The following is a 13,452-nucleotide window of genomic DNA, read 5'->3' as shown; positions in this document are numbered from 1 at the left end:
TACAGCAAGTGCTTATGGTCATAAAAATTCAACAAGAAACTAAAAAAAATCAGACACCACCTCCCTCCCAACCGATCATGCAGATCGCGATTGGTGCCATACCCGCAGGTAGGTAACTTGAATTCCGAGCCCACAGTGACGCATGAAACTTTAAAGCCAACCATAGCTGCCTGCTAGGCTACTCATATGTACTCAAACTCCAAATGGACTTAAAACTCCTATTTACTCAGAACTCAAAATGTACTCAAAACTCAATATGTAATCAAACTCAAAATGTGCTCAAACTCAAAATGTACTCAGAACTCAAAATGGACTCAAACTCAAAATGGACTCAAACTCAAAATGTACTCAGAACTCAAAATGAGCTCAAACTCAAATTGTACTCAGAACTCAAAATGAACTCAAACTCAAAATGGACTCAAACTCAAAATGTACTCAGAACTCAAAATGGACTCAAACTCAAAGTGTACTCAGAACTAAAAATGGACTCAAACTCAAAATGTACTCAGAACTCAAAATGGACTCAAACTCAAATTGTACTCAGAACTCAAAATGGACTCAAACTCAAAATGTACTCAGAACTCAAAATGGACTCAAACTCAAAATGTACTCAGAACTCAAAATGGACTCAAACTCAAAATGTACTCAGAACTCAAAATGGACTCAAACTCAAAATGTACTCAGAACTCAAAATGGACTCAAACTCAATCGGACTCAAACTCAGTCGTGATCACTCGGCTCAAACTCACTCAAGCTCAAACTCACCATGCCACACTAGCCTCGCGCTCACTCAAACTCAAACTCACGCGTGAGTTTGAGTCCAAATGAGTCTGAGTGAGTGGACTTATGAGTGAGTTTGCCGACCTCTGGTCATCAGCAACATGCGTTTTTTCTCGTCGGTTAAACACATACATATTCATTACGCTCAGGAATCCACTTTTGCTAATATTACTAATTTTTGCGCTACTGTTAAGGCGCTTGAAAGCTTTCATTGGCCGTCATTACCTCCCACGAATCGTATGCAACACATCGTATCAACATAACCTCGCCGAGAAGCGTATGACAATCGCGCTTCGCCGCTCCTTGCCATTACCCGCCGCTCTACTAACCCTAGGCGATTTTCTTATAACTAACATCAATATTTTCTCCCGTGGCACCATCTAAAGCGCCCAGTGACTGCAATGACTTGTGTTTTGGAAATATGAAACTGTTCGCAGAAGGGCAACGACGACGCCATTAGGGGATTAACGACGCAGCAAAGAGACTAACTGCATGCGTTTCGTCTTCCCGTTACTCCTTATAGATCGGCGGGGACGAACAGTTAGTCCGAACTTATGCACACGGCACGTACTCTGCCGCAGATACTCCCCTTAAAGATGAACGGTCGCCCGCGAAGACTAACGGCTGTATTTTAGTCCCTATTTTAGTCCTTTTTGCCTAAGAGTGTACTTTAAGGGGTATTTCAAAGAGAATGCAGTCATTTAAACACGCCGCAAAGCGATTAAACTAAGTACAACCAACGTTCACTCTGGCTTGTAATTGAAAACACATGGAGGGCGGCGAGGGTTGTCTGCTTTTGTACTACCCAGACGTGTCGGACACGAGGGGGCGCTGCATGCCCCCAAGCTCAAGCGCAGGAGCCCTATGATTGTCTTCCTCTATCGTACACTGTTCTGTACCGCACGTGTCGTCATGGCCTTCCTTAATGGCGCGTGTTAATCGCTGCGGCGGATGCCTCTTCGCCATCCTCCGTCATGCCCCACGCACGGGTCCCGCGCAAATCCCCTTCCCCTCGCTGCCTATCTCTCCCCTGCCGCCTATTTCTCCCCGTTATCGGGCCGCTGCTCCGTGCCGGGCGCTTGTGGAAGGGGGAGTGATTTGACCTCTAGCGCTCAAGGGCAAAACTGGTCACCCCGCGAAGACTGGCCAAGGTTGCGTGCTGTAGCTCGCGCTACAAAAACAGCCAACCTAATGTGGGTCTCCGACACTGCTGACACAGCGGAAATACAAATCCGAAGCAGCCGCTACGAAACAGCTAGAGCGGTTCCAAAGACGTGGCAATACTATCATTTAGCACCGAAAGGACACGGATGCGTATCAGCGAAAATCACGCCGAGTTTTACCATCGAACAAGTATTTTCAGCGATACACTGCAACCGCCCTACTGTGCTTCTACAATGGCATGAAGGGACAAACACGTTGGAATTAAAACATGGGCCCAGTACGCTGGTGAAATTGCCTCTTTCGTTGAATTCGTTCAGTAGGACGTGTTGACATAGGCTAACAAACGAAAAATATCTGCATTAAAGGGTTTTTTTTTCTTCATGACCCGCGAACACTTCCTTTATCAATAATAGGCAGTTTTAGCATATCGTTACCGTGTTTGCGTTACCGTTTACCGTGTTACCGGAACCTGGAGTTTCCGTTTACCGCTGAAAACGGTAAAACACATTTTAGCGCTCCGTTTGCGGTTTGCGTATTTCGGCCGCCGTGACGCAGGTAGCGACATCTGATTTATTAGTCTCAAAGGAAATCATGCATAATTTTGTTGCTCATATCTACAGGGTGTTGCGACGATAATTGGAACACTTTAAAAATTTTTCCTGTTGGAACCGCCGCTCTGTTCGCGCTCAAACTTGCCACGAAGGTCGCAATTTCTGGTCTATTTTGTTTGATACCGGGAGCAACGATGGTACTTACCTGTGTATTCTTAAAATAAATAAAAACGATTTTCTCCTATGAAAAAATGGTGGCTGATTTGGACGTGTGAGCCAGCGCAAGTTGATGTTGGAACGACGGAGTAACCTGCAGAGTGAAACGCATGTTTGGGATTCACGTACGGAGCCTAATGATGCAGCAGACGATCAGAAAATGCAGCTAGAAATGAGCTAACAGACGATCAGAAAACCCGGTTTTCGGGCTCGCACGTCCAAATTGCCGCCATTTTCCCATAGGCGAAAATCGTTTTTATTTATGTTCAGGATAAACAGGTAAGTACCGTCGTTGTTCCCGGTGTCAAACACAATAGACCACAAAATGCGACCTTCGCGTGAAGTTTGAGCGCGAACAGAGCGGCGGTTCGCTCAGGAAAAAATTTTTAAGTGTTCCAATTACCGTCGCAACACACTGTATTTGCATTCGTTTAAAGTAACTTGAATATTTCACTTTTCGGGTGAAGCATTCACACTAACTGTAGTTGTTTGGAGAATACTGTAGCCATCACCTGCAGAGCTTTAAAAAGAAAACGTGTTGTGGCGCCATCTACTGAGTAAAGTTAGAATCAAGGTAAAATATAATTTGCCACCGCGCCAAATATTTAGGCAAGAAATGACTAAAATATGTCATAGTAATTACTCAATAACCTACACTACCTTGCCCAGTACAATTTTGGAGGCCTAAAAGCACTTTGCGAGCTCAGAAACTTATCGTAACTATTTGAGGCGGGCAAGGCTTAGCACGAGTATACGGCCAGCCATTTTGCTCGCGCATCAGAGAAAAATGGTCGTTTGTCGCTTTCCTGAGCATTATTTCACAAGAAACACGTAATAAACAGTATCAAGTAAGAGTGTTTCTATCGGCTGCACCAAGCATAAAGCGCCGAGGGCACTGCATTTGCTGTAATCAGTCCGCGACGGTAAACTTCGTCTGCTCAGGAAGCTTGCTGGTGACGGTAAAGCCTTTTCTGGTAAGTTACCGTTCCCGGTAACTCTCGCGCATGCGCAGTCGACTCCCGAAAACACGGTAAACGTAACGTAAACACTGTAACGGTAGGCTAAAACTCCCTAATGCCGGTCATCATTGCGTATTAGGAAAGGATGGCCAGCATCGCTACGGAGGAGCGTGCCGTGCTTTCTCCGTTTTAACAAAAAGTACTGTTCCAGCTTTTTTCTATGCTTTAGAAATAACATTGAGCTATCTTCTACATATTTCTGAAATATTGTACGTGGTTTCCCGCACGGCCGGTTTTGTTCCTTTTGTGGCCCATTTTGTAAAACTCCAGTATTATTCATTCATTACGAAAACAATGCTGCGATAAGTTGTGATTTTAAAAGTTTCCAATGAATGTTGATGTTCCAGAGAACAAGTACGAAAGTTTTACAGCGGTTATTGAATTAAAAGTTAAAAAAAAGACCAATCTTTGACGATTTTTTTTAGATTCCCGCTGCTTATTCGCGTGAAAAATCGCTTACCTCGGCGTTTATTTTTTACGGCAGCGTACCTCTTATTATACCTATTCCCCTGCTCACACAGGCTATCGCAACTGGTAATGACTCCTTGGCAAAACATTTTAAGAGGCGTCACTTTTTACATCTTTTGGAAATCTTTGGAGGTAACCGTGAAGGCGAAAAAAACTGTTTCACCTAAAATATTTTACCGAGTATTACTTCTCGACTTCAAATGGGTAAAATAAACTTTTTAGGAATATCCGGAAGATTAAAAAATTCTCGGGTCTCCACTGGCATGGAATCACCCAACTTTCTGCTAAAGCTGGTCTGCATGCCTTACCTGTGGACTCGACCACTCTAATTGCTTTCCTTACACTATATGAATTTCATAATTCCCTCTTTCTCTTCCTAACCTACGTCATTCTCTCTCACTTTTCACAACTTTTTTTATATTCCGCATATAAAAAACCGAGCGGCGAAAAGGACACTCCTGCTGTTGCGCAAAAAAAAAGAAAGAAAATTATTCGCATTATCAATGGCCTCCAAAATCGATGTACATAACAGCTAAATCTCTAACGTCTCCATTTTGGCTGTCATAAATGTCGCAGCTATCACATAATTTAAAAGTCCGCAATGTTCCTAGTGCTTCCAGTGAGATTTCTCGTCCAGCATCAAGGACCGAAGGGGAAAGCAATCCTTGCAGCGAAAATGGTTCGTAAGACAGGCAATGCGCCCTACGATCAAAACTCCTCTCCTTAATCAGACCGTACTCAGCCCGAGGTCCCATGGGCGTTGTCGCGAGATCGCCGCTTTCGGAGGACGACTAGCACTACCACCGAGTAGGAGGGAGACGCGGTCGTACTACCGCTGGTCGTAGCATTGCCGGATAAGCGGTGCGTCAAATCAAAGGAGAGAGGCAGGATGGATGACGGCTGACGACGGTGTCCGATGCTGCTGTTGCCGACAAACCACTGAGCACGCAGCGCCAGAGCTTGCTGCGTGTCCGAGAGATAAACGAGATCCCGCCGGCCTTTTTTCTTTACCGCCATCGTTTTTCGTACTCATACTTGTGACGCCGCAGTGGCACATGCTGTGACGATCCTGCCCTTCCCTCGGCTTCCGGCAGCTTGTGCAGGGCTCTTTGTGGCGTAGTGGTCCCTTCCGCAATCCTGGCCAACTTCACCGCGACGTCCTTCACCCGCCTACTGGGCACTTTTCTTTTCTTCGGTGTCGGAGAGTAGTCGTAGGGATCATATTGAACGGCGGTGCGAATAAGCCCCGAAATAGATTAATTTACTGCCCACTGCTGTTCGATTCTTGTATTTCTTCATAGTAGGTGTTTGGCGTCAACGTCTGAGTGCACTTCGCTGTTCTTTGGAGTTGGCGTGCTTTATTAACGTTCTACCGTTCGACACGTTGGTTGGCTGTAGGAGAGGCGCGGGGGCAATCTGCGCTTTCTTTTTTTTTTTTTTTTGGTTGGATGGAAACGACTTCACTTATTTTTGGGATTTCCCTGGTGTCATACTTCCTCCACGTGCCGACTTTTGCAATTGCTTCAGTCGAATAAGCAAATTATACCTCCTTTCGTAGAAACGTTTTCTTATGAGAGTCGTTCTCCTTGCTCGGTTAGTTTTGCCGTGTGGAAATTGCGTATTTAACTGTGCTACTTCCGGGATACAAATATTAGGGGTATAAAAATAATATAGGCGGTTCCAAGTCATCACAATTTTGAAACAATGTGTTTTGAGTATTTGGCGGGCTTTTGAACACGGCATTTATTTATTTCGAATTTTTAAATAAAATGTGTTTTCTCTCGATTGCCTCTCAAAATCGATGATGATGATGGTTTGGATTTTTGGCGCAAAGAACCTCTCAAAATTATGCCAATACGAGCCAGGATTTAAAAACAATTTCGAGCATTTGGTCACATACCTTACCAGAAAAAGGTGATGCATTACCTGTCCTGCAGTGGTGTTAAACTGGCCGCGGAATATTTGGTTTTTTAGATTCTCGCCGATAGCTTCATTCGTTAGGGGGAAGGGGTCATTGCTCATTCCGTCGCACGGCGCAGCCTGCCTAAATGACAAAACCGATGTCAAGGATGGTGGCGATGGTGACAAAAAATAGTTTCTGCCTATTCGTATATATTACTTACAACAAGTGTCACCTCCACACGAAGTTTTCCCTACAAAGAAAAGATTTTTTATTCGCCCTGTATTTTCCGGCTGGTACCCATGGTGGTGTCCTGGCTGAGCTAATGTTGCATAGCGAAGAGTTGATTATCCCCATAAAACCTAGGCTCTATGTGACAATGACTTAACTTATGTGAGCTACCTTACTACGTGATTTACCCTCAGGGACTCGGAAACGTGGGTTCTCTCACCTGCTGTCAAAGACTACCATCCATCCGGAACATTGTCTTCTGCGCAACATGAACGTTGCCTACAAAAGTTCCTAGCGCGCTCTGTCTCAGCCGTTCCTGCTCGTCCGTTCATCGAACCACAAGCCTCTAGGTACATCACACAGGAGATGGTCTGCATTGAATTCAGAATCACCGTATGAAGGGGTAACGCTTCTTCACCGAACTGGTGCCCTTGAGTCGCCCTTAATCGCGGGCTTCTTTCTTCTTCAAAGGGATAATTTGCGCCACATTTGGGAAAGAAACCCATCTAAGCGCGGACGCTATAGTGTTGGCGCTTGGATCACCACCACCAGCATCCTCGTCATCATCATTATAATCATCATAATCAGCCTACTCAGGTCCTCAGCAGGACGAAGGCCACTTCCCCTGATCTCCAACCTCACCTGACCTGTGGAGCTCGAGTCCACAGATTACCCCGAATTTTTTCATTTCATCGCTACATCGGCTTAATTGCCTTCTCTTTCTTCTATACCCATCTTGTGGTATTCACCGTTACCCTATATAATTGTCCGCCGGTTGTCGGTTCATCTCATCACAAGGCCAGCCCAAGTCCATTTCTTCCTCTTCATATCAAATATAAATTGCATTCTAGTTTGTTGTCTGATACAGGTAGCGCATTTGCCTGTTCCTGGGTATTACGCCTAACAATATACGTTCCATGGATCGCTGAGCAGACCTAAGTTAGCTTTCTAGTTGTTCAGTTAGGCGCCAAGTTTCAGCTCCGTATGCCAGCAACGCAGTGTGCACCGGTTGAAGATCTTTCTTTTGAGTGGTAGATCGAGGCAGCTTACTTTTCATTATTTGTGAGTGCTTGCCCACGGCTCCCCAACCTATACCAATTCTACGCCGGATATCTCTCTCGTGGTTGGGGTTAGAGCACTAACCACGAGTGAGAGGAAGTTAAATTCTTTTACTTCTTTTAGCGTTACATTTCCTAAGCTTAACAGGACGCGTTTGGCGTGCTTATTTCTTCTTTCTTTAGATTTATTCGTATTTATTTTTAGCCCCAACTTTGCGTTGAAGTCTCCAATCACAGCAGTGAACTGTGTTTTTGCCTTCTTCAAAGCTGATTCACCGTCCTCGTAGAAGCTCTTTCTGGCTTCATCATCCCATATGGTTGTAAGTGCATAGACCTACGTTAAATTTGCCCTTTATCGCTTGTTTAGACTGGTCAAACAGCCGCGATTATCCCGCTTATGCTGACAAATTCTTCCACGTTTCCTGCTGTTTCTCTGTGGAAAAAAAAATCCCAACCCGCGTTCTTTTTTTCTTGGGGTCCACTGTAGTACCTAAGCACCGAATATGGCCGCTAGTCCGCTCGATGAAGTCCTCTCCTGCCCTAACTACGCTTAACCCTATAACATCCCACTTAAAGTGCGAGAGCTCCTCTAGTAGTGCATGCGAGCCTTCCTCGCTAGAGAATATACGTTTGTTGAACGTTACCAGGGCCAAGTTCCAAAGGCGGCCTGTCCAAGCTCAGAAACAACTCTTAGCACCCTCTGCTGTATCGCTGTTCTCACCACCACTATGGTCAGGTGCTCTACATCTGCTGGAAGCTGAGTGCGTATAGAGTTGAGTTGGTTAGTCATGGGAGGTGGCGGCGAACTACTACACCAGGGTGATCACATACTTTTCTGGTAAGGGAGTGCTGTTTGTGTTCCTACGAGCCTTCCTAGTAGGGTTCAACCTTTCTTGTGTAGCTACTTAAGTATCCGGCATGATGGTTACTACCGGAGCAGGCAGCACTCCATATCTGCATGGGCTCGTCTCAGAGAGCCAGACGAAAAGAGTGAGAGAGCGAGAGAAGTTTTGCGCTGACGATATTGCCGCGCACGACCACAGTGATACTGAGCCAGCGTTTGTCGGTTTTGCTTTTTTACGCACGGTTATCAAGGACTGAGCTGAGACGCTGGCTTACTGATCAAATATCTACTGACGCCTGGCCGTTGGAAAAGTAAGCAACTGCTGTGTATAGGTACAAACAATGGCTAGTTTGAAACTCAGCTTGCAAGAAAGACTTCTGAAGGTGCATTAGCTTCCTTTGTCGCCCTTTTTACACTATTTTAAGCCTAAAAAGTGTTTATCGTTCGCACCGCCAACAACAGTGACCTTTTGGCAGGGCTGCGGAAAAGTTAGACAACCCTGTGCTCTCTATGGTCCGGGAACAACGGGACAACGAACGGAGTGTAAAGACTCTACTTGCATAGTTTCTACACAAACTCCGATTACAAATCAACCTAGTCCTTGCTCCGGCGTTCACAGCAGGTGGTTGCACTTTTCTGTGGGCCCAAGAATTGTCGAGTTATTCAAATTTTAGCGAACATTTAGCAAAACATTTAATAAAACTTCGCTAAATTTAGCAAAACTTAGCAAAACACAGGAAAATTTAGCAAATCAGTTATTTATAAGGGATACTGGGCCGGAGCCTTGTTCATTGATTTTACAAAGGCATTTGACACGATTAACCATAATGTATTGTTTGTAGATTTGAATCGCTCCGAATATGTGGGCCCTTAAATCTTTTACAGAGTTATTTTGATAACCGGAATCACGTCGTACAAATTAAAGGTTCCTTATCACAACCAGCAACTATTAACACGGGTGCATGACAAGGTACCATGTTGGGCCATCTCCTTTTCCTCTTGTACATCAATGATTTACGTGCTTGCCTTAAATACGCTTACTGCATCCTCCATGCCGATGTCACCACGCTATTTGTTGGGGACGAAACTTGACAAATGTAACGGATCGACTCAACAATGATTTAAAAAATATTTGCCTCTGGTGTGAAAAAAACCAGCTTTATATAAACCTCGCTGAAATCAGCTTTATGGTCTTTCATAGAGATCAAAACCAGCTTCCTTCAACTTGCTCAGTTTTACTTCGTAGCCACAGCATAGCCGCCTCAAAATCTGCTGTATGGCTGGGAATTACCTTACACCCCCATTTAAAATTCAATTTGCATGCTAAATCCCTCATTCAGAAGTTATTCTTTGGTATCCTTGTCTTGCTGCGATCCCGTTTTAATTTCTCATTTCACATATTTCGTTTGCACTACAATGCCTTCGCTCACAGCCACATTTTCTATTGCATTTCATGAGGGGAACACTTACCAAATGCATCTACCTGGAATTGAATACTTACAAAACAAAGATATTCGCATAATCAGCCCCAGCCCATACACGCCACCTAATATTCTATTTAAAACAGTTTAAAAATCCTTCTACACAGACGCTTAGTGCTGCTTAAAGGAACCCTGCAACACTTCTTTCAACTTTTTTGTAATCTTGAATGCTTGCAGAACGCAGTCACCCAACACAACAAGTACTTATATTAGAGGGTCTCAAAGTACCTCAGCCAGAAATTACTGCTTTAAGCCCATCAGATAACTTGGAAACACGCTCAAAAGATGTTTCTCTCTTTCCCAGTCTGGACGTTTTTCGACGGCCCGAATTATGTCAGTGAGGCCATGTAGCGGCTGTTGGCCGGTTTTCCTTCAGTTGCAGAAATGAACTCTTTTCGATAGCAACTTTAAAAATAAAGCCACAAAAACAAAGCAGAAACGGAAGGCGTATCTGGTGCAACGAGCAAATCACGCAGTGCCGCTCCGTTCTGGCGATAACTGTAGCTTTCGCAGTGCTTCCAGACGCGAAGGAAATAGTGAAAGCGTTTATCGAAACTTTTGCAGGTTCCCTTTAAGTTGGGAGTACTGATCTATCGCCTTCGCTCTCAAGTCATCGTCGTTGATGGCTTTCCCCATGATCACCTCACCAACTCTAACATTACCAGATTTTTTTAGCACCACAACCACCTCTACCAAAAGCACGCACCAATTACAGGGAACAAATAGTTCCGTTTTCAGGCATTATATCCTGAAACAGAATGCGGGTTCAAATTAAATTGCCTCAATTCTTACATTATTTCACTGTAGATTAAAAAAAAACGTTTTTAAGCTATTCAGATCGCATCACTTAACGCATCAGGGTGTTGTATTTATGTAAGCATTCCACGTCGCCTGAACAACGCACACAACCTACCCGGTACCATGCTTTTTTCTTGCCATGTTTTCGCTTTTTATTGTATAATTTTGAGTACACAACCGCAATATCGCAGGCGGCTACACCTCGGTGAATTTTTTTACCATATAACGTTGTTGAAAGGGGTCCCCCCGACAGTGTGTCACTTTGGGACCTCCTTCTGTATATATAGATTATGTTATTTCAATTTACAAACTATATTATTCATTAACCCTTCTAACCTTCTAACCTCTGTTATCCTGGGGAGCCTCTGTATTCCTAGCCCGGTTTGGGCACGGCGTTTTTGACGTATCGCTGGACGGTCATGCTGTGGCGGCTTCGGGATGGGGTGGTGTTATCCCCAGCAGTTACCCACGCTTGTCCTGCCCGTTATCTCGCGGCGCTTGCGGACACCTGCGCATTCTGTGTGTCTCCTGTGTCTGGAGCTGACGTTGAACACCTGCTGTGAACCTGCGCAGGTCTTAGAGACGCGCGAGCACAACGCCTCCGAGGCACGGGGCTCCATCCTGGGAGCACCCAGATCTCAAGCGCTGGATATGTGGGCCCTAGCACCGGTTCCTTTTTTTATTTTTGCGGAAAACGGGTGCAATGTTGTACGTATAAAAACTTTTTCTGATGCAGTTAGGCAATCTGCACCGCCTGATTCCGCCGCCCGATTCCGGCTGAGGCGCCGCCTGATTCCGGCAGTCGCTTGACAGCGTGACAGCGAGCGAGCTACGGCGACTTGGCGAGCCTCTAAAGTGCTCTGCACTTAAAACAACAAGAAACCTACGCTCAGATTGGTCCAAACAAACACGTATCTCAACTAAACACGAACGTTTCTCCTGTTCCCCAATATATATGGAGCACTGTGTCATGAACGACGAGGAGTGCATTCTCTAATTAATTCACTGGACATATAACTCTGGTACCAACGTGGAGAACGCCTTTTTCAACAAGAAACAGTCAAGCAACCTTGCTGTGACAAGGCGGGATATATATGGACTTGGAATGTAAACGATGATGAACTCCTAGCCACGGTGAAGACAGGTAGAACGTAAGGCATGGATGAGGCTTACTGCAATCCAACTCCCCAAGAGAATGCAATTGGTGATGCAGATTTGATACCATATAATCCTGTGTGTTGTGTGAATGTCTTTGCTAAACCAAGCACGCAAACCAAATTCTAAACCAGTGGACCAAAATATTTCAAGAATGACACATGAGCACAAGGACGCCGGGTCGATTCCCTGCCGCGCCGGCCGCTTTTCTGATGGAGGCGAAAAGCAAAAACGCGCGTGTATACGAGATTTAGGCGCACTTTACAGATCCCCAGGTGGTCAAAATTAATCCGGAGCCCTCCACTGCGGCACGCCTCATCGCCTGCGTTGCGTCGGCGAGATAAACTACAATCAATCACGAATGACACTTACACGTTACCGCAGGAGTGCTGCCACTTGCATTCACTACGGGTAAGGACGCGAAAGTTTTTGTAATTGGTGGTTGCGTTGCACAAGCCATATTTAACATGCATACTGTGATGAACTTCCATTGAGTACCCGTGCAGAAACGGCTTGTCGAGAGATGCGGAAGCCTCTATTTTTAATTCAGTTCTTACGGATTACTACATTTTCGCTGCTCAGGCCTGCCCCTATCCAAATTTGTTTTGAAGCAAAGCTTTCTACCTCTACAAGCGAACGATTCTTTCGTGGCGTGCGGGACAAGAAACTCCGAACGCGGATGGGGAGGGAAGGGCGGTTTTCACTCACGAAGCACAGTGTAGATGGTGCGGCGAATTTACCCAGCGTTTCCCGCATGTTCACGCCGGCGGGCGCATGTGCGACCCGAATTTGTCGTCGGCTTTAGCAACGGTTGTTTTCGGCCTGTTCAGGCGTAGGTTCGCGTCCATTGCGGGCTTCCTTCACACGGCTAGATTAAATTGTTCGAGTGTTGAAGGCTGGGCTAGTTGGTACTGTTTCATGGCGGGTAACAGCGCGAAAACTAGACGAAAACACGAAAAGACAGGGCCACCAAGAAGCGCTGGGTTCGACAGCACCTCCTGGCTAACGCGGACACGGCGGAATTAAGTGGTCGTGCGGCACATATACGTTAAAGATTGGTTTGCAGGGCGAGAAAACAAAATGTAGAGACCGCATACAGACCGCTGAACAAACACTATCTTTTGCGCACTGCTTGCCACGAATGGGAGTCCGTTTCCAAATTGGTGAATACCATTTAGGTTGTGTTTTAACAGTACAAAGGGCGAAAGGAGCAACTGGCGCTGATAAATAGCGATTATAAGAGTTCCCTCAGCTTTCTCGCAAATCTCAAACTTACAAAATAATGATCGTTTAAATCAGTATAAATGGGAATCACTATGCTCATATGCCGAATTGTTTCGGTCTCCGCGCTTGTGTCGGGCGATCGTTTATCCCCGAGCTAGCACATCAGGATAGCTAGGTTCCGCTCTCACCCTTCGAAAGACGCTCCTCACCGTTTTCTTTCTGACGACGCACGCCCGTGCTACAGCGGCGGCGTCCGCCGCTCTACTAGCCCAGCCGTGGTCGACGCTGCTGCGTTCGGGATTCCGCCACTGCAAATTCTAGGTAACGGCCGGCGGAATCTCTGGTTTCGCTTGTTGTAGAGCCTCGTGTGTGAATTCAAGTGACGTCGCAATGAGCAATTGTTGCGGGTTTCATTTACAGCTTTACTTTCCAACCACCTTCACATCGTGGATTGGAGCCATTTTCTTTGTTCTTTAGGGTGTAACCTAACTTCAGAAATATAAAAGCTCGCCGCAACAAGCCACCTTTTGCGGAAAAGCCATTACGCTCGGAAAGCGTAATAA

General features: G+C 45.5%; 1 protein-coding gene across 1 annotated transcript in view; it reads left to right on the top strand.

The window, feature by feature from the left end:
- Window positions 1-13,452, top strand: part of LOC144175429 (uncharacterized) — a 109,514-nt gene that overhangs the window by 72,931 nt on the left and 23,131 nt on the right. The window contains exon 2 of the mRNA XM_077704507.1: window positions 11,084-11,163. Coding sequence (XP_077560633.1) covers window positions 11,084-11,163 — 80 coding nt within the window. The remainder of the gene's footprint in view (window positions 1-11,083; window positions 11,164-13,452) is intronic.

This window comes from Haemaphysalis longicornis, unplaced genomic scaffold, assembly GCF_048455015.1.
Source record: "Haemaphysalis longicornis isolate Haplotype H1 unplaced genomic scaffold, Haemaphysalis longicornis Haplotype H1 scaffold_3, whole genome shotgun sequence".
In the NCBI taxonomy this organism is placed as follows: domain Eukaryota; kingdom Metazoa; phylum Arthropoda; class Arachnida; order Ixodida; family Ixodidae; genus Haemaphysalis; species Haemaphysalis longicornis.
This window is presented reverse-complemented; position numbering and strand designations above follow the sequence as displayed.